Source organism: Cnephaeus nilssonii (assembly GCF_951640355.1).
Source record: "Cnephaeus nilssonii genome assembly, chromosome: 19".
Lineage (NCBI taxonomy): Eukaryota > Metazoa > Chordata > Mammalia > Chiroptera > Vespertilionidae > Cnephaeus > Cnephaeus nilssonii.
This window is the reverse complement of record NC_137090.1, coordinates 10884255-10902788: the sequence shown is the minus strand read 5'-3', so window position 1 is coordinate 10902788 and position 18534 is coordinate 10884255. Positions and strand designations below refer to the sequence as shown.

Sequence of the window (18534 nt, the reverse complement as noted above, 5' to 3'; positions counted from 1 at the left end):
GAAAGAGAAAAGTTTGGGGAATTAAAATAATCCAGCAGATACTGGAAAATGTCTCCCTCTTTTTTTTTTTCTTTTTTTTTTGGTTTTTAAAATTTTTTGGAAAGTGTTTTTAAGGTAATATTTTTATTTTCCTTTGGAAAAAGAAATCTTTTCCCGCCCCCCTAACCTAAGCAAGTGGAGTTGCCACTACCTAATTTTTCTCTATTGTCTTCCTAAGAGGTAGATAAAACAAAAGTGAAGTTGGGGCTTCTAGGAGGAGGTCCATTCGTTAGAGGGTGGGGAGGGGCTGGGATGGCCCAGTGGAACTCCCCAGACTACAAAGACACCTGAGCGACCAGAGGACCTGGCCCTCAGACTCTCAGGACAAAGGATCCTGCCCCCCCTCTTTGCCTTCTACAGCCACCGTCTCCGTGGAGACAGAGAAGCGGATGCAGCGGAGGTGGAGCATCTCACAGAAACCCTGTTGAAGAGGCCTTCGCTCTGGCTTCCCCGGGCCCCCTGGCTTCTAGGCCACACCCCAGATCTCACCTCCAGCCAGCCCCCCTCCTCTCCTCATCCTCTGGTCCAACAAAGAAATAGCAGGTGAGGGGGACAAGCTGGAGGGAAAGGGGGGAAACATGGGACCTCATGGTCAGCCCTCCCAACCCAACTGATAAGAGTGGGGGGTGCGGGCAGGCCTGCCTGCTCCAGGACAAACCATTTGTGGCACAAGCCTCAGCTCACCCCTCTGGCTGGGATCCCTACCCCATGCATGAGTCCCTGCCCTGGGTTCCAACCTTACTGTAGGACTGAGGTAGTTAATCCATTTGTACTCCTAGCACAGAATCACCTGTGACGGCTCAAAACACACGCTCCGAGGAGCTTCCTGCTAGTTCATTTAAGAAAAAAAAAAAAATGTCTTCCTTCTGTCTTGTCAGTCCGGACTCACCATACTAAGGCACCAATGGTGCCGGTCAGACTCTGCCCCCACGGCGGGCCGAGTCAGGGTTGGGGCTGTGGCCCTCACCCTCCAAATGCACCTTCGGTCGTGAGGCCTCCTGTCCTGCACCCCATAGAGAAGCCTGATGCATCCAAAGGAAAGAAACTGAAGTTCTCAGCTGGTGCTGCTCTCAGTCTGAACACAACAGAAAACGCTCTGCATCTAAACCGAGTGTCTGGAAGGGAAACGGCTTTCTGTCCCCTGGCACCGAGGGTTTTCCTCCCACCTTCCTGCAATGACCGTGTCAGGCTGTGCTGTTCTCCTCCTGCCAGCTTTCAACCAACAGGCCCAACAGTTGCATGGTCTGAATGTCAAAGCCACTAGGCTCTCCCCATAAACACTTTGGGGGTGGGGAGATGGAAGGAGTCCCCCACCCCTGGAGGGGCGGGAGGTAGGGGCTCTGTGAGGTAGTTACGTAGCACTACAGTTCCCAGTTTGGCAGAGGGTATGTCTGGGTGGGAGGAGGGGAAGGCACCCTTGAGAGCTAACTGAGGCCCCTCCTCACTGCCCGTCTGCCAGGCCTGAAGGGAACGCGCGTGCTATCTCTGCAGTGGGGGCAGGGGACCGAGAGCAGTCCCACGTGGAGGAGCCCCAAACTCCCCCTCCGTCCCCAAAGTGCAACCAGGAGCCATCGGACCCCTTCCTCAGCTCCCTACCCCTTGGCACGAATGATGGCCCCACACCCCCCAGGAGCTTCAGAAAGGAGGGGACCTGCCTTTAGCTCACAGTGTCCAGGAGCCCTCTCCTTCTCAGACAGCCCAGGTCTATGTCGAAAGATGGCTGTTGCTTGGATTCAGAAACGGCCTCTCAGCCTCTGTCTGTCTGTCTGTCTTTGGCACAGAGGAAAGCGGACCCAAAGAACCAACGGGAAGGTCTCATCCAGGGTTCTCTGGGTTTGTCACGGGGTCTTTCTGCCAATAGTGAGGCACAGCTAAGAGAGCAGCGCCCAGCTGCCTCCAGAAGCGGGGAGCTCAGGGAGAGGAAAGAAGAGTGAGGACTGGGAGGAGGGGAGAAAAGGGTCGGAAGTGATAAAACTCCCTGTCCCTAAACATGGCTCCCTACCACCCACACCCCTCCCAGGAGCTGAGCCCACAACCCTAACGGCAAAAGGCAACCAGACCCTCAAGGGGATTAAAGCCATCGGGGTGTAACTGTCAGATGCAGCTTCCAAGTCAGTGAACCAAACCGTTCTGGTTCTCCACGTGTTCCACAGAATTAAAAAATAGATCCTAAAGAGATGGTCCTTTCTTAAACATACACATGTAGCGCACACACACATGTATCTTAGAGCACAGAAGTCGCTTTTTCTCAGGTCATGCAAATCTCCCAAGTGCTTTTCACGTTAGCTTGTCATCTCGCCAAGAATGGGGACATGGAGGCGACGGGCAGGAGGGCGAGGACTCGCCCCAAGACCTGGCCTATGGGTCAAAGGCGGACCCACCGAGACAAGCCCTTTATCCCGCTAAACCCTAACTACCAAACCACATTCCCTTTGCTTCCTAGTAGTGTAACTTTCACGATTTTCCTGCTGGGCAAGTATCAGCCATGAGTGGAGCGGTGCCTAATCCTAGTCAAGTTGGCCAGTCTCTCCCACACGTCCTGGCCTCTCCTGGGAGCTGAATCAGCCAAAGGAAAAGGACCTGGGCTGGAGGGGAAGGGAGCAGCACCCCAAGGAGACTGCACACGGCAACCATCACATTTCGGGGGCTGTGGGACTCTTTTTTTCTGATGGCAGTTTGAACCAGGAATCAAAGCATGCTTGCTGCTGGAAATTCACCTTAAATCACTAAGCGGCCGATGTCTGAACGTTGTCTGCTTCATTCCGGGATGAAGCAGGTAGAGCCAGAGATGGACGTTGGAGACCCTCCGCTGTGGTTAGGACAGGGGGGGAGCTTAACTATTACTGGCCTGACGTTCCCCCTAAATGCGTTCCTGCTTCCTCCTCTCTGTAGGGTAGGCAGTTCTGGGGGCCAACAGGGAACATCACAGCGAGAAAGTGTAAGACATGATGGATGAGGCAGGAGCCTGCCCCCAATCACGTTCCCCTCTCCCCTGCCCCTCCCCTTACCACCCCCCACCCTAAATCAAGAGTTCCCTAAGTTTGGGTCCACCATCAGATCAACCTAAGGTTAGGGGGATGGAGAGGAGCAGTTACCCAAGAATCTGCTTGCCTCCTGGGCCACTGAAACAGACCAAGAAGAATAACAAGATGGGATGGAAACGAGACACAGAGATGAAAGCATCGCAATGGCAGACCAGGTGGACCTCTGGGGGGGGTGGGGGGTGGTTAGAGGGGCAGCTTTGTCTCTTCCACCAATAGGATCTTGGCTCCCATATTTTAGACAGAGAAATATACATTTTAAAGGGTATATACTTTTTAGTTTTATTTCTCTCCTCGATAAAACGGAGGCAATATTTTAAAATATCTCAACAGCACCACTGGTGGGAAAGACCGGCTGGGATGCCCTTTAACCAAAGGGGGAGAGTGGGGGCACCAGGGAGGGTTGCCCAGGAGACCGAGGTCAGAGGTCAGAGGCTCACCCTGGGGCCTCCGGCTTGGACCTTCCCAGTCAGCCCCCGTCTCCTCCCAGGGCCCAAGGAGCCAGCCCCCGAGGCCGTTCCCACAGGGCCTGTTCCAGAGAGTTCCTAAAGGGCTGCACTGGCTCATGTTGTAAGAAATTAAGAAATTACGAAACATAACTTTCTCATTTTTTTCTTTTCATTAAAAAAATAAAATATTCAAGACTATCAGCTTCTCTTTTGCTTTGCTTTTCTTTTTTATATAAAATATCAGCAAGCCGCAAAGAAAAAAAAAAAGAGGTGGGGGGAACAAAAAGGAAAGTAATTGCTGAGGTAACTCCATACCTTGAGGTAGTTCACTTGCGCACAGCGTTACCTGACTGACTCCGCCCACACGTCATGTTGTCTCCTTACTGTGGTTGCCATGTTGGAAGGAGGGGACTCCACACGTGGGCCTCCTCACATGCGGAGGCCGCCCTCCCTGCCCGGCACACGCGGCAGCACCGTCCGAGGGCGCCGCCGGGCCGGTATGCGTCGACATAAGTATATCAGGAGGAGAGGCCTGACCTCAGGTAACTGATGGCTGCCGTCTTCCACGGGCCTGACCTTCCAACGGGATCTTATTGAGGCTGGTAAATCAATAAATTAAGTCTATTTACCCCTTTGTGCATAACACGTTGCTGGTATTTTGAATTTTGTTTTTTAGGCACACCTTTCATCACGCCCATGATTCGTGGAGGCAGAAGCCATCAGTTAGTGATGCCTCTAGGGTAAAAACAAAAGCAAATACTCTCCGATTTGCTGAATATTCATGAAATATGCCAGATGATGAACCTTCGCTTTATTGGGAGCTCAGGGTTGGGTTCCACATCCCGCCACCACCAAAAGAACAGTGCCGGTGGGGGGGAGTGCCCGCAACCCCTGCCTCTGGGAGCCAGCCCTCGCGGGAGCACGCGGGCTAGGGTGAGGGCACGGTGGCAGCCTTTGGGGCCACTCAAGTCTTCCCTGGAACTGAGACTTTCTCAAGGGGAGCGAGTCCCCTTCCCAGTGCTCACATCCAATCATTAAAATAGACTTTAAAAAAATATAATAAAATCTGCCTGAGAATGATGGGAATCAGGGACGGTACAGTGGTCAGCCCCTATCCCATTGAGCATTCAGTACCACCATGTGCACCTGGACACGATGCAGGGCCTGCACGGTTCGAGGGATCTTGGTGGGGGAGCCCCAGTGGAGTGGGGAACTTTTCATTGTGCCAATTTTCCAAGATGGTGATCGGGAACAGATCAGCCACCAGGGCACTCCTTTTAAACGTGGATTACTTATTTTAATCACCTGCCTCCCCAGGTCTCCTCCAGTCTTTACTCCCTGCTGTTCCTGTTGGCTGGTTTAGGGAGGGATGGGAATTAAACCTCAGACGCTGACGTGTCTTCTCCCTCTGAGTCAATAACGTAAGCTAAGCGATGCACTGGTCCCCACTTTTTCTGGTAGCGGTCAAGATAAAAATAATTCATGTGAATGTAGGAAGAGGCTAGGTCAGGGCATGAGAATGGAGGTATTTTAACCAATAAACCAAGCAGGAGAAGGCTGGAAGGATTTTAGGATCAAGAAGCAAACCATCCTTTGAGGCTGATTAAAACACCCCTCTGCATGTTTTAAAAACCTGAAGGAAATTTTATTTCTCTTCCCACTGGGATCTGGCCCACCCTCTCGGTGGGACCTGAAGAACTTACTTAAAACAATCCACGTTTAAAAGCACCCTGAGCTAGAATTTCCATGGTGACACCCTGAGGGGTGGGCAGTGTTGGGCCAATTGGTTGGGTGTTTGGGGCAGAGAGATCAGGGTTCCTCACTGGAACATCTTTCTCAAACAAGTGGGCAAACCTGATCTACATCCCGGCCCAAGCGTCCCTGATTCCCACTCATTCTCAGGCCTGCTGGGGAGAACGCGCCCTCGGTTTCAGCCCGCCGTCCTCGAGTTGATGTGCTGGGAAGGGGCAGGTCACTTCCGCCGCGCCTGGGCCTGGTTACTCTGTCCCTTTTGGTGCAGCTGTTTAACTTGGGCCAGGATGTCTCGGATCTTCCTCTGGGCCATCTGCAGGAAGAAGAGGCGAGGAGGGAGTGAGCGCCTTCAAAGGCGAGGGAGGAGACAGCCCCCCACACAGGGAAAGGTCACGGGGATTCAGACCCCGACCACAGGACACACAGGACTTCAGAAAGACGAGGAAGACTGTGTAGAGTGACCCCAGTCTGTCTGCCTCTGAATGGACTCCGAGCACCTACAGGACAATACCGCAAGGAAAGGGGTGGGGGAGGGGATAGTATCCACTCATTCCGCATTTAAAACTTAGCAAAGCTGTCATTACTGAACCCAAAACACGAGTTGCCAGAGTATGTTCTGGACAAAGGGTCATCAACTAGGAGACTTTGTCACAAATCACAACTCCACTACACATGTGAGTATCCCCGGAGAAGGGGATGAAACGCCCGGAGATGGATTAACCAACAAAAAACATCAGTGAAATAAGCACCGTGAAAATGGGCAAAATACCAAAGGATTAGTATTTTTTACTTTACTTCTTAAAAGTTTCTTCCCTAAGAACAGTTTTACAAGGGAAATCCACTGCAGAATGCAATTCACTTGACAGAAATGTACCAGAGAATGTCTCCTTTCCATGAGCAAGACTGACTGGGCAATAAAATACCCATTTCTTTTCTTATCCAGGGCAAAAAAATGGTTAGGGAAGGACCAACGTTAAATAACAGGAAAGATCGTTAATATATAAATTATAAAGTCATCCTACATAATAAAAGGCTAATTTGCAAATTGACCAAAGGGCGGAACGACCGGTCACTATGATGCACACTGACCACCAGGGGGCAGACACTCAACACAGGAGCTGACCCCTGGTGGTCAGTGCGCTCCCACAGGGGGAGCATCTATCAGCCAGAAGCTGGGCTCACAGCTGGCGAGCACAGCGGCAGTGGTGGGAGTCTCTCCCACCTCCATGGCAGCGTTAGTGGGCCTAATCCGGCAGTCAGGGGTCCCAGACTTCGAGAGGATGCAGGCTGGGCTGAGGGCCACCCCCCCCCCATGCACAAATGTCATGCACCAGGCCTCTAGTATATTTATATGAAACACATGAGTTGTCAGTGCTTTCCCTAGGGCCGTGGTCAGCAAACTGCGGCTCGCGAGCCACATGCGGCTCTTTGGCCCCTTGAGTGTGGCTCTTACACAAAATACCACGGCCTGGGCGAGTCTATTTTGAAGAAGTGGTGTTAGAAGAAGTTTAAGTTTAAAAAATTTGGCTCTCAAAAGAAATTTCAATCGTTGTACTGTTGATATTTGGCTCTGTTGAATAATGAGTTTGCTGACCACTGCCCTAGGGCATCGTAGAGGAAATAAAGCATGTATGCATCACACTCATGCACCTGGAAGAGAACAGGCCAGCCCAGAGGCAGGCAGGGTCCGGGACTGTTCAGGTCATGCTGGCCAACCTCTGGAGTCTTGCTTCTCTGAGCCCTGGGCTCCTGCCACCCGCCTGTGATGAGGAAATGCCATACACACCTGGCTGGCATAGAAATGCCCGATGATCTTAACGATGACCTGGTCATTCTCATCAGGGGTCTGGTCTCTCGGCACCACCACTTCAGCTGCTGTCAAATTCTGCAACTCGTTCACCTGGGGGTAAGTGGGCAGAGAAGAGCTCAAGCTGCCACCAAGAAACCAAGGGTGATGGATGGACTTGAAGAGCATTATGCTAAGCAAAATAAGCCAGTCAGAGGAAGATAAGTATCTCACTCATTTGTGGAATAGAATGAACAACATAAACTGATGGACAAAAATGGATCAAGAGACACAGAGATAGCAACAGACTGTCGAACCTCAGAGGGAAGGCAGGGGAGGATTTGGGGGGCTGGGGGCTGGGGTAAGAGATCAACCAAAGTACTTGTATGCATGTAAGCATAACCAATGGACACAGACAACAGGGGGGTGAAGGCAGGGGTGGGCTGGGAGAGGACAATGGGGGAAAAGGGGAACATATGTAATACTTTAAACAACAAAGAAAAAAAAAAGCATGGGTGGGCTCAGAGGGAGGGGCAAGAAGCTGGCAACTAGCAGGTGGAATGGGAGTCAGAAGCGAAGCTTGGGGAGCAGAATCAAGGAAACGGGCCAAGTGGGAGTCCTGCGATTGGGCAGCGGAGCAGGAGGCCACAGCAGAGCTGCTGGGTTTGGGGACTAAGGCCTAGAACTTTCAGAGTGGCCCTCACGGCTCACCGTTTTGCCACCTTTGCCAATAACCCGGCCAGCCGCCGACGCTGGCACCCGGATATGGGTTTCCAGCTTTACTTCCTCCTTGGGACCAAAGAAATTCTCCTCCTTGAGTTTTCCATAAATTCTTCCCTGAGCCTGAGAAGAAGAGGTCATTGTTAATCATGAGGCCATATATATATATATATGACAAAACACAAAGTGCAGCCCCCAAGCTCCACCTGACCCTCTTCTGGCCCACAAGCCCACCCCACCTAGAGGAAGATCAACCACCTAAGCCATGTGACATGAAAGATCAACAGCACTGACCCGTCAGGGTCCCTTCCCCTTATCTGTATTGGAGAACCTGGGTAGAGTAACCGAATACATTCTTCCTAGAGGAATGCGTTCAGTTTGGTGAAACCAGACCCGTGAGGGTCTGGGATGAGGGCATTTATTTGGACAACGCAGTGGCTAGCAATTCAGGTCCATGTAGCAGCTGATCAAGTCACTCAGGGGACAGGCTATCAGACACTCCACAGCCTGGAGAGCTGTTGCCGTTCTCCGTCCCTGTCAGGCTAAGTTAACAACCAGCTTTGGCTTCTGACCAGAAGTTCGAGAACCCAGGGATGTAGTAGAGATGTAAGGGAGAGAAGGGAATCTGGCGTTGAAGGCCTTCCCCTCCGCAGTAACCAAGGCAGAGCACAGGGAAGAAGCCTCAGATTCCTTCTTTCCCATATGACCTTTGAGAAGTAGCGAGGGAAGTTCGATGCCAGTCTGATTTGCACACCCCCTCCCCAGTCAATTCCAGTGTTTCCAGTTTAGGAAAACAATAAAGATCAGAACCTTGAATTGGGCCTCTGGGGGTCCAGTGATGATGACCATACGAACTTTGGAGTCAGGAGTTTCAGGAGGAGCAATCTGCAAAGCAAACAGCTGGTCAAGAGGCGCCCTTGCCCTGGCTGGGTACTCGGTTGGAGCATTGTCCCCATAAACCAAGGTTTGTGGGCTCAATCCCTGGTCAGGGCACATACAAGCAGCAACCAATCCTATATAATAAAAGCCTAATATGCTAAGTGTCTGGTCAACCAATCAAAGCACAATATGCTAATGTATGCTAAGGCCACTCAACTGCTTGCTATGATGTGAACTGATCAACAGGGGGCAGTCGACCAGTCGCTATGATGTGCACTGACCACCAGGGAGCAGACACTCTGACCAGTAGGTTAGCTTGCTGCTGGGGTCCGGCCAATTGGGACTGAGCAAGACTGGCTGGCCATGCCCTGGAGCCCTCCTTGCGGTCCCTCCCCGGCTGGCCAACCTCCCACATCCCTCCCCAGCCCCGATTGTGCATCAGTGGGGTCCCTTGGCCTGGCCTGCACCCTCTCACAATCCGGGACTCCTGAGGGGATGTCGGAGAGCAGGTTTGGGTCCGATTCTGCAGGCCAGAAGGAGGGGTCCCACTGGTGCACGAATTCATGCACCGGGCCTCTAGTGAATGCATAAATGAGTGGAACAACAAATCAATGTCTCTCTCTCTAAAAAACAAGTTTAAAATATTTTTTAATTAAAAATAAAAAAAGAGGAGCCCTCCATCTCCACTGTGCCAGTCCCCCTACTCCCACTATCCACTTCTGAGAACACGGGAAGAAAAAAAGACTCCACGTCTCAAAGTCACTGCCCCTTGTACCAAAACTGTTTTGAAGGCAGGGATGGGCTGGCTGGCTTCAGTGCCGTTATCTAGGCAGGGCCCCCACCCTCCTCTCACCACCCAAGCTCCTGGGAGGTTTCAGTGGAGTCTTTTCGGGGGAGGGAGCATAATGATGAGATGACAAGAGGGAGGGCAGTGACCGCACTTCCTCAGAGAACAATCACTGCTTTTCACCAAAACTTTAAGAAACCAAAGGATTTAGACGTGTGCAATGTAACAAGGCCCTTGTGTCACTGTGACAGGCTCCCTCTCCACGGGACCGCCAGGGAAGGTAAAAGGACAGCTAACGTTTACTGAGCACCCACTGCCCACCAGGCACCGACTGAGCCGGGGCTCCAGCGGCACCGTTTCCGAGTGCTGTGATGACTGCTATTCTGATGAGGACACGGAGCCTCCGGTCACACAGCCTAGGAACGGTCACACAGCCTAGGAACGGGAACTTGGACCCACGTCAGTCTGTGGCAGAACCCAACCTCCTTCTCTAGGCTGCAATACCGCCTCCTCCCTCGCCCGGAAATTGGAAGGATTTCTGCGGAGAACTCAGCAAGGCCAAAAGCCACAGGGAAAAGGCCCCCACACCAGCCAGACGGGGGCGCCTGGGAACAAAGGCAAGGGGGTGATGGAGCGGAGCAGTTCCATCGGGGACCCGGAGGGAGGCAGGGCAGATCACCTTGATGGAGGCGCTGGCGAAACGGGAGAGCTGTTTGATGTGCTGCCCCTTCTTGCCGATGATGGCGCCCACCGCCTGGGCAGGGATGAAGACCTGCACCATCTCCTGCTCCGGAGCCTGCTGCCAAGACAGGGCGTGTCGTCACCACAGGCCGAGAGCCACAGCCTAGAAGCCCCTCCACACCCCTGCCGTGCATCCTCAAGGAGCAAGGGGGGCAGGCACCCAGCCACCCTGGGCAACACCCTCTCTGGCTCTCCCTAAGCCCAGCAGGAACCAAGGGAAGAAGCTGGAGGAAGAGGAGGGCGGAATCAGCATCCCTGGCAGCATCTGAGACTGCCCGCCACGGAGTCAAGGTTCTGACCTGTCGCCAGGGGCTGGAACAATGGAGAAGCAACCTCAGACCCTCCCAGCTCCCTACAAACCCCCAAGGATCGGGCTCCCACAGGAGTGGGACCGTTTAAGGGACGCCGTCGCCGGGCCCAGGGGTTCTGTGAGAGGCTTTGCACTTACCATGAAGGAGCTGTAGGGAGCAGCTCCCGTGACACTGCTGGGAGGCGGCGGGACCGCACTGGACGAGGCTGGGAAGAGACCCACGGCAGCCAAGTTCAGGCCGGGGATGAGGTGAGACTGCAGCTGGGGTGACAGGGGAGGAGGGGAAGGTCAGCTCAGGCTGACAGGGCCCGGTGGTCGCTTCTGTGTGGCCCTGGCTGAACTAAGAGGGCGAATATTCCGAGACAGAGTCGGCCAAAAACAGACAAAAGACATGCTTTTACCCGAACACCGCCTGCCCTTTTAGTTCTCACACGTGCTCACGTGTGTACTTGTGGAGTTACTGACTGAGAGCTAGCCACTCCAACCAATTTTATTCTGTCAGAAGCCCGTCCTCTCTGGCTCATCCCACCCTGAGCAGGTGACAGACTCACAGCCATGTACTGCAACACACCGACGTGAGACGTGGCAGGGACAGATCTCCGTTTGACTTCCAGGACTCACCTTTTTTATCACCTTCCCACATCCTTGCCGCCCCCCACCCCCGGCCCGAAAATCAGATGTAAATGATGGACCCTCTACCCGCTAAAGTCTACACAAACACAAATTTTTCATATCATTATAAAACCCCTATTAATGAAACTTAAAGGCCTCCAAGGCCACACAGCACTTGGCACGCCCGCCCCAAGAGGAAGACCCACTCTGTGCAGCTCAGGCTCGGAAAGGGGCAGACAGGTGCCTGGCACTCACACTCATGGCAGCCACGTCATTCTCATAGGCCTCCCGAACTTTCTTCATGATCTCCTGCTCAGCCCTGCAGCAGTTCTCGATGGCCCCCTTCACGGTGATGGTCCTCTCGGGGTTATAGAGGGTGAGGTCCTGCAGCCTGCGGGGAGAGCAGAGGGTCCCCCTTCCACTCAAGGGACAGGCCCGGGCCGGCCAGGGCCGAGCCCCAGCTCCATTCTGCAAGCTGTTTAACCTCTGCCCAACGGCTCTGTCTGGCCTTCGCTTTGTAACCAGGGCAGGAAGACGTGCAGGGAGATGAGAACACCCCACCGAAACCCCTCTATTTGTGAGGAATCCAATCACGGGTTGTCATCATGGGGGAAGCAAGAAGGCTGCGCCTTTCCCCGGGGGTTCTAGGCCACCCACTTCCTGTGCCTTTCTAGAACACAGCAGAACTCTGCCCACCAGCACCAGCAAGTCGCCGATGACATGACACTCGGTGCTCACAGGAGCTAACCCACCCGGAGAGGCAGGCCACCGCATACGCTCTGTCCTCAGAAAAGGACCCAGATCTGTCCCGGTCTCACAGCCCGACCGTCATGTTTGAAACACAAGCCCCGGCTCCAAGCTGCAGCCTCTCCTGGAGATGCAGAGCACTTGAGGTCTGCCAGGGGGAGCAGGACTGAGGAGGCGGCACCCTAACAGCCCCCCAGCCCACACAGCAGCGTGATGGGAGAGCCCCAGTCCTTGTCAAAACAAATACTCTTCACCACCTCCGAGTCTTCTTTAATGGGCAGAAACTCATCCAACTTAAGGGGCAAGAAGTATTAACCCTTTGCACTCGCTTTTTTTCTCGATTCCTTTATTCTAATGTTAACCGTGTCGAGTCACACTCGACATGCAAGTGCAAAAGGTTAAGGTTCAGTCGTGAAATATGGCCGACCTCAGGCCCGCGGGTATCCCATCACAAGGAAGGAAATACAAGAGAGCCTTACGAGGAGATGGTGATTTTCGTCTCCGTGTCCTGCTCCACCTTCTTCAGGTTGCGCCCCTCCTTGCCAATGAGACGCCCCACGAAGTTATTATGGGCCAGGATCTTCAGGGGAACTTCGTCAGCCCTTAAGGAGACAAGGGAAGACGTGAGGGGCATGTGGAGACTCGGGCATCAGGCCACGCCAATGAGGTTTTTAGGACAAACCACAGGACAGAACGACACGTAAGAAGAGTACTAAACAGATTAGTGGCTGCTTAGGATCGAGAAATGGGGTGGTGGGGGTGGACTGCCAAGGGGCACAAAAACGATGCTGCTGATGGGCATGTTCATTATCTTAAGTGTGGTGATGGTTTCACAGGCCTCTGCATATTAAAAATCATTCAACTGTACACTTGAAAAGTCAATTAAAAATAAAAAAATGAAAATGCCACACTGTAGAAATATCTGCAGCTAGCCCTAGCCGGTTTGGCTCAGTGGATAAAGCATTGGCCTGTGGACTGAAGGGTTCTGGGTTTGATCCTGGTCAAGGGCACATGCCCAGGTTGTGAGCCCAGTCCTTAGTAGGGGATGTGCAGGAGGCAGCCGATCAATGGTTCTCTCTCATCATTGATGTTTCTATATTCCCCCCCCACTCCCTTCCTCTCTGAAATCAATAAAAATATACTATAGTATTTTTAAAAAAGAGAAATATCTGCAGCTATAAAAAATGAGTTGGGTCAGTATGGACTAGTATTGGTGCATGAAAATGAAAAAAAGCAAGGTATAAAATAGCTTTATAAATATGCACTAAAATGTGCATGATGACCCTCTTTAGGCTAACACACGCATGTGCTCGTGTGCATATACGCTTCCGAGTGCACAGAACTTCAAGAGGGTATGCGAGGTGTTACTTGTGGGAAAGAAGATTTCAATTCACAACCTTTGGTACAATTCGGATTGTCCCTGTGTCTCTGTACTCCCGCTAACAAAGTGTGTTGGATCCAGGAAGGTGGCAGTCTCCACATTCATAGGAAAGCGGAAGCCTTACGTTTTGGTGTCCTTGGCCTCCTTGTGCATGATCTCCAAGATCATCTTACAGGCGGAGGAGCAGCCCTCGGGGGTCGAGTGGACACTGATGGCCTTCTCGGCAGCACCTGCATTCTCCTTCCTGTGCACATCTATCCTGAGGACCACAAGGACGGGATGGCTGGTCAGTCGGCCCTGGGGGAAGTGGGTCTTTTCGGGCCCCCCCAACCTCTCCTCAACCAAAGGCACGGGAGCAGCTCTACTTGGAACAAAGCCAATCAAAGGCAGAACGGGGGAGGGCCAGGGGCACGTGACCAGCCTGTTGCTCTGGATCCTGTCTTAATCAGGAGGTGGCGGTTAGAATGATGGCATCTACCATGGGACTGCCAGTTTGGGGATCAACAGCCCACACTCTAATTTGTGAATTCTAGGTTTCCCCCCGCCCCAAGACGACTATAAAGGGGAGGCACATTGTCCCAAATAAGAAGTAAATAATGAAGGCTGTATTATGAATAAGGACACCAGGTGACCTGTTCTCTCCCAGAGTACACTGGTCAGCTGTAACGATTAGAGAAGAGTGGTTGTGGCGGAATAGGAGATGGGACGGACTTAGGACCTATGACCGAGGGCCCAGACTTGGCAGGCTGACCAGTCCTGTTAACACCAGGAAGTGGTGCTAAAACCACAGAGCACTGAAGACTGACTGATCACCAAGGCTAGGTTTGCTTGCTTGAGACTTTCTATGGGAAATTTTAGATCCCTTTTTACTAACAACAGGACGAGGTCCAGCAATTGCCACCACCTGGTGCAGCACGTGCCCATTCTACCTCCCGACCTGACCCCGCCTGCCTAGGAGGCTGGGGTTGGAAGCAGTGGCTCCTGAATGGGAAAGAATGAACATGTTCCAGCAGACATTTCCTACTGACGCCACTCAGTGTGCTTCCAGGAGGCACCCACCTCCCAGGTACGAACCCCCACTTCCTGGCACCCATCTCCATCCCCCGGCAGCCAAGACTCACTTGGACTGGGTCTGCTTTGTGATATTTCGGATGGTGGCGCCCTCCTTGCCAATGATGGCGCCCACATACTGGGTGGGCACCAGGAGCCGCAGGGGGATGTCCACTTGCTGCTGCTTGGCAGGGGCCCCGGCGGCCACAGGCGAGCCCTGTCGAGGCTGACCCCGAGAGCCAAAGCCCCCTCGGCGCCCATTCTCAGGACCCTGTGCTGTCTGCTCATCAGGAATATAGGAGACCTTCAAGGCGTGGTTCTCCAGCTGGTGGCCATTCAGCTTCATGATGGCTCTGGGGACAGAGAGAGAAGCTACTGGTTACTCCAACCCATGCCAATGACACCAAATGCCCTCCATTGGTAAAGCACTGAAGAAAGGGATATGACCACCTGCCTACCACCCCCACCTCCACCTTAGGGACCCTTCCAGTCTACACGGCCTAAGACATCAAAGGGAAACGTAAATTAGTTATTTCCAATTAATGTTGGGATCATCTTGGCAATTTCAGCCAAAACTACCTATTATGCGTCATGTAGGAATCGCATGTGATTCACGATAAATGAAAAAAATACAATAAATAAAGGTGACAATTCACAAGACTTGTTTTTATACCTATTGAGTCTGGCACCTTCTATGTTTAAGGAAACTATGTGAAAAAGAGTTAAGAGTTGGAGACAGAATGGCTTGCTTATTACCACATGGGAGCAGGAGTTTAAGTGTATCTGGAATGTCTGCTAACCGGATGAATGACACTGGGGGGAGGGGCAAGCCCCCTCCATTCCCAAACCTGTCGCTGGTTAGAAATGTAAACAAGGCAACAGCAGGTAGTGGGTAGTGAGCAAGTGCTGCCATGATCTTTAAAGCCAGGCTAAAAACCATAGGTTGGCCACAAGGGGCAGTAGGAGCCTCCGGAAAATTGTGAGCCCAGGAGACGTCTAGAATAATGAGATGTGAGAAAGTGCTGGGATTTTACAGTGTAGCCTAAGTTGGAGGAAACATGATGAAGCAGCAAGAGAGCCATCAACAGCAACATGTGGCCTAAGGCCTATGTATTGACAGGGTCCATCTATAATAATAAAAGCGTAATATGCTAATTAGAATGGAGAGCCAGACAACCTTCCGGACGAAGCTGGGGCGGCGAGGGCCAAGGGCAGCCGCCGCGGTTGTGAGGGCCGAGCCCCTTGCACGAATTTCGTGCATTGGGCCTCTAGTATAGATATAAATGGGTAGATGGGTAATGTGTACAGTTGGTCGGTACCAGTGAGTGAGCAGTGTTCATTACTCAACCAAAGGGAGAAGGAGTGGGACCGTGTGGGTGTAAGAAGACTGCAGGACCTTAGCAAAAATGTCTGCCCCGCCACAGCCTATCATTAACAAATCCTTTTTCTTTAAACATAGCAGTTCTTCCTCGCTATCGCTAGATGGCGCCACCAACACAGCAAAGCCCTGACGTTCTCGGGCAACTAGAGATCTCTCAGAAGCCAACCTTTTCCCCTACAGATTTCCCATCTTCCCTGGGAGTTCTTTGGGCCCCTCCCTTTCAATCTATTTGCCATCAGTCCTATTACTGAACCTTTGAGATTCCTGAACCAACTACCCAGCAACACCCCACAAAGACCCTCCCAGCCAGCCCCACTCACTGCCTGGTCTGTTCCCGGTTGGAATAGGTGACATTCACCACGGCCGTCTCACTTTCCGTGTTCACTGGCGGGAGGGAAGCAAAACAGAGGCCAGGGTTAGGGCAGTGAAATCTGGAGAAGCCACTGAAGAATCCTGTGGGCTAAAGGCTCACCCTTACACACTGTGAGGTAAAGGCATGTAGCAGAACCTCTGGAGCTTGTGAAATACTTGAATGGCAAGGCAAAGCGGAGCCTCTTCAGGCCCATTTTACCAGAACCCCTAGAAAACTTAAATTTACATTCTTGCTTTTTCCTTTCTATATCTTCCTTTGATTTCCCTTCCCAGCCCCCCAAGAGAGCTGGGCTACATTGTAGTCCATACATCAGCAGTTGGGCAGCAGGTCAGACGCCCACACAACAGCCTGCGAGATACATTTACCCTTGGAAAGTTAAACTAGTTAAAAATCAACACGCACCGAGGTTAGCAATTTACAGGAGTAAACATCCCAAGCTTTAAGGATATGGCTGAAGGGATTTGGGGAACACCCAAATCCATTTTAGAGGACTAAGTAGCCTCAGGAATACACCAATCAAATGCATGTGTATTAGGAGCTAGCTAATGGGTTGACAGGGAGTGAGGAATGAGTGTGTTTGCATCTTCTCCAGAGGAAAGGATTTCCTGACTCCTCCGAACACCGTGACCGTGGAAATGCACACATTCAGGGCATCACAAACTCAGGACGCCAGCCGTTAATCCCCGCAAACTCTTCCTAGGCAGCCCTTTGATTTTCATTTGATTACCGTACACATTCTTTCCCCCAGGGAGGAGAGTGGCTCGGACATTAGACTCTCAGGCAGTCTGGGCACATACTTCTCCTTTTAAATTAATAAAATTAACCTTCTGTCATATGCATCATTGTCCTGTGATTTGGGGTCCCCTGGGCCTGCTCAACCCCAGGGTGGAGGGCATGGACAAAACTCAAGCCTCTGTCCCACAATGCTGAGGAAAGCACTTGGCCACCAAACCTCAAGCGGACCACTCTTGACCCTTCTGGCCTTCAGCAGCAGCGTTCTCCCACCTGGGTGGTGAGGCGGCTTCTGCAAGAATAATCCCCCAGCCCGGCCGGTGGCCCTCAGTGGCTGAGCATCGGCCCAGAAACCAAGAGATGACGGTTTGATTCCTGGTCAGGGCACATGCCTGGATTTCGGGCTCAATCCCCAGTAGAGGGCAGGCGGGAGGTAGCCAATCGATGTTCCTCTCACATCGATGTCTCCCTCTCCCTCCCTTCCCCCCCCCCTCCTTTCTCTCTAAAAATGAACAAACATTCTTTTAAAAGTAATAAATCCTCTGCTTTTTTCCCCCCAATGACCAAAAAACATGTCGCTGACCATCAGAGATTCCAACAAAAAAAGAAACAACCCGTTGATTATTCCAGCCAAAAAGAGGGAATCGAGATGCTTTTAAAGTAAAAGAGCGGCAGACTTATCCATAATAAACACTCAATTTCCATTCTTAAACTATTTCTAAAATCTTTTTTTTAAATAGGTTTTTATTGATTTTTAGAGAAAGAAGAAGAGAGAAGAGAAACATCGATTGGCTGCCTCCTGCAAGCCACATACATGGGGCTCGAGCCCACCCTGACCAAGAATCGAACCAGCGACCTCTTCCTGTGTGGGAAGATGTTCAATCCACTAAGCCACACTGGCTAGGGTTATTTCTAAAATCTTAGTTCTACCGTGGTTGACCCCTAGCAGCCTGGGACCCAATGTCAAGAATGAGTGATTCTGTTCAAGTCTCATTGAACAGAGGAGGAACCTGTCGCAAGGTAAGAGCCACACGTCCGGGTCCTCAGTCCAGTGTATCTATACCACACTTTGTCCTCTTTAGGCATGCCGAATAGATCTGCCCACGGAACATGAGGGAAAGCGGACCCCTCAAAGTCCTCCAGCACCCACCACCCCACCACCTCTGCCCACTCTTACCTTGTTCACAGTTCTCTACTGTTCCATACTGAGCAAGCAGGCTGTCCAGGACCTAGGAGCACGAGAGGGAGGAAGGCTACTCTGAGCAACCCAGGAACTAGCCCAAGGCCAGCCACTAGGCACCCCGCATCCCAAAGCACTGGGGCGCAGGCTGAGCCTTGGGTGGGGATTGAGCATTACCTGCTCAGTTTGCCCTTTCTGGGGTACTAATGCTGGTGGTGACCTGTCGGGGTTTCTTTGCAGACATGTACTGAAGCTCAAAGAGGGACTTAGGGCCTCTTTAGAAGTAGACCTGGGCCACCTGGGGCCCGAAATCAACCTCTGCCATCACTAAGTTTGGGGCTCAGGGAACACCCTTCCCACCTCCTTCACTACAGGGACAAAAGTTCCAGGGACTAACATAGGTCGTCTTAGGTTAAGGACGAGACCCAGCCAACCTCCACTCAGCATCCCTGGCCTAGCACCAACCACACCACCAAAGGACTCCCCAGCCAGACTATCTCTGCCAAACTCAGGCTGCCCCAGGCTTAATCCAGTCTCCACCACCCCATGCCACCGAGCGTTCCCCCAATCACTT

General features: G+C 52.1%; 1 protein-coding gene across 2 annotated transcripts in view; it reads right to left on the bottom strand.

Annotated features, from left to right (window-relative positions):
* Positions 1-3063: 3063 nt before the first annotated feature.
* The window catches only part of IGF2BP1 (insulin like growth factor 2 mRNA binding protein 1), a 40300-nt gene continuing 24829 nt past the window's right edge, over positions 3064-18534 (bottom strand). The window contains exons 4-15 of one of the 2 annotated variants that reach the window (XM_079798385.1): positions 17958-18009; positions 15996-16059; positions 14366-14647; positions 13369-13503; positions 12343-12465; positions 11372-11507; positions 10643-10765; positions 10133-10249; positions 8598-8672; positions 7779-7910; positions 7068-7181; positions 3064-5594 (exon numbers count right to left, since the gene is read on the bottom strand). In XM_079798385.1, coding sequence (XP_079654511.1) covers positions 5502-5594; positions 7068-7181; positions 7779-7910; positions 8598-8672; positions 10133-10249; positions 10643-10765; positions 11372-11507; positions 12343-12465; positions 13369-13503; positions 14366-14647; positions 15996-16059; positions 17958-18009 — 1446 coding nt within the window. In that variant the 3' untranslated portion in view covers positions 3064-5501. Of the gene's footprint in view, positions 5595-7067; positions 7182-7778; positions 7911-8597; positions 8673-10132; positions 10253-10642; positions 10766-11371; positions 11508-12342; positions 12466-13368; positions 13504-14365; positions 14648-15995; positions 16060-17957; positions 18010-18534 lie in introns of both variants that reach the window. The other variant, XM_079798384.1, reaches the window with a different exon arrangement.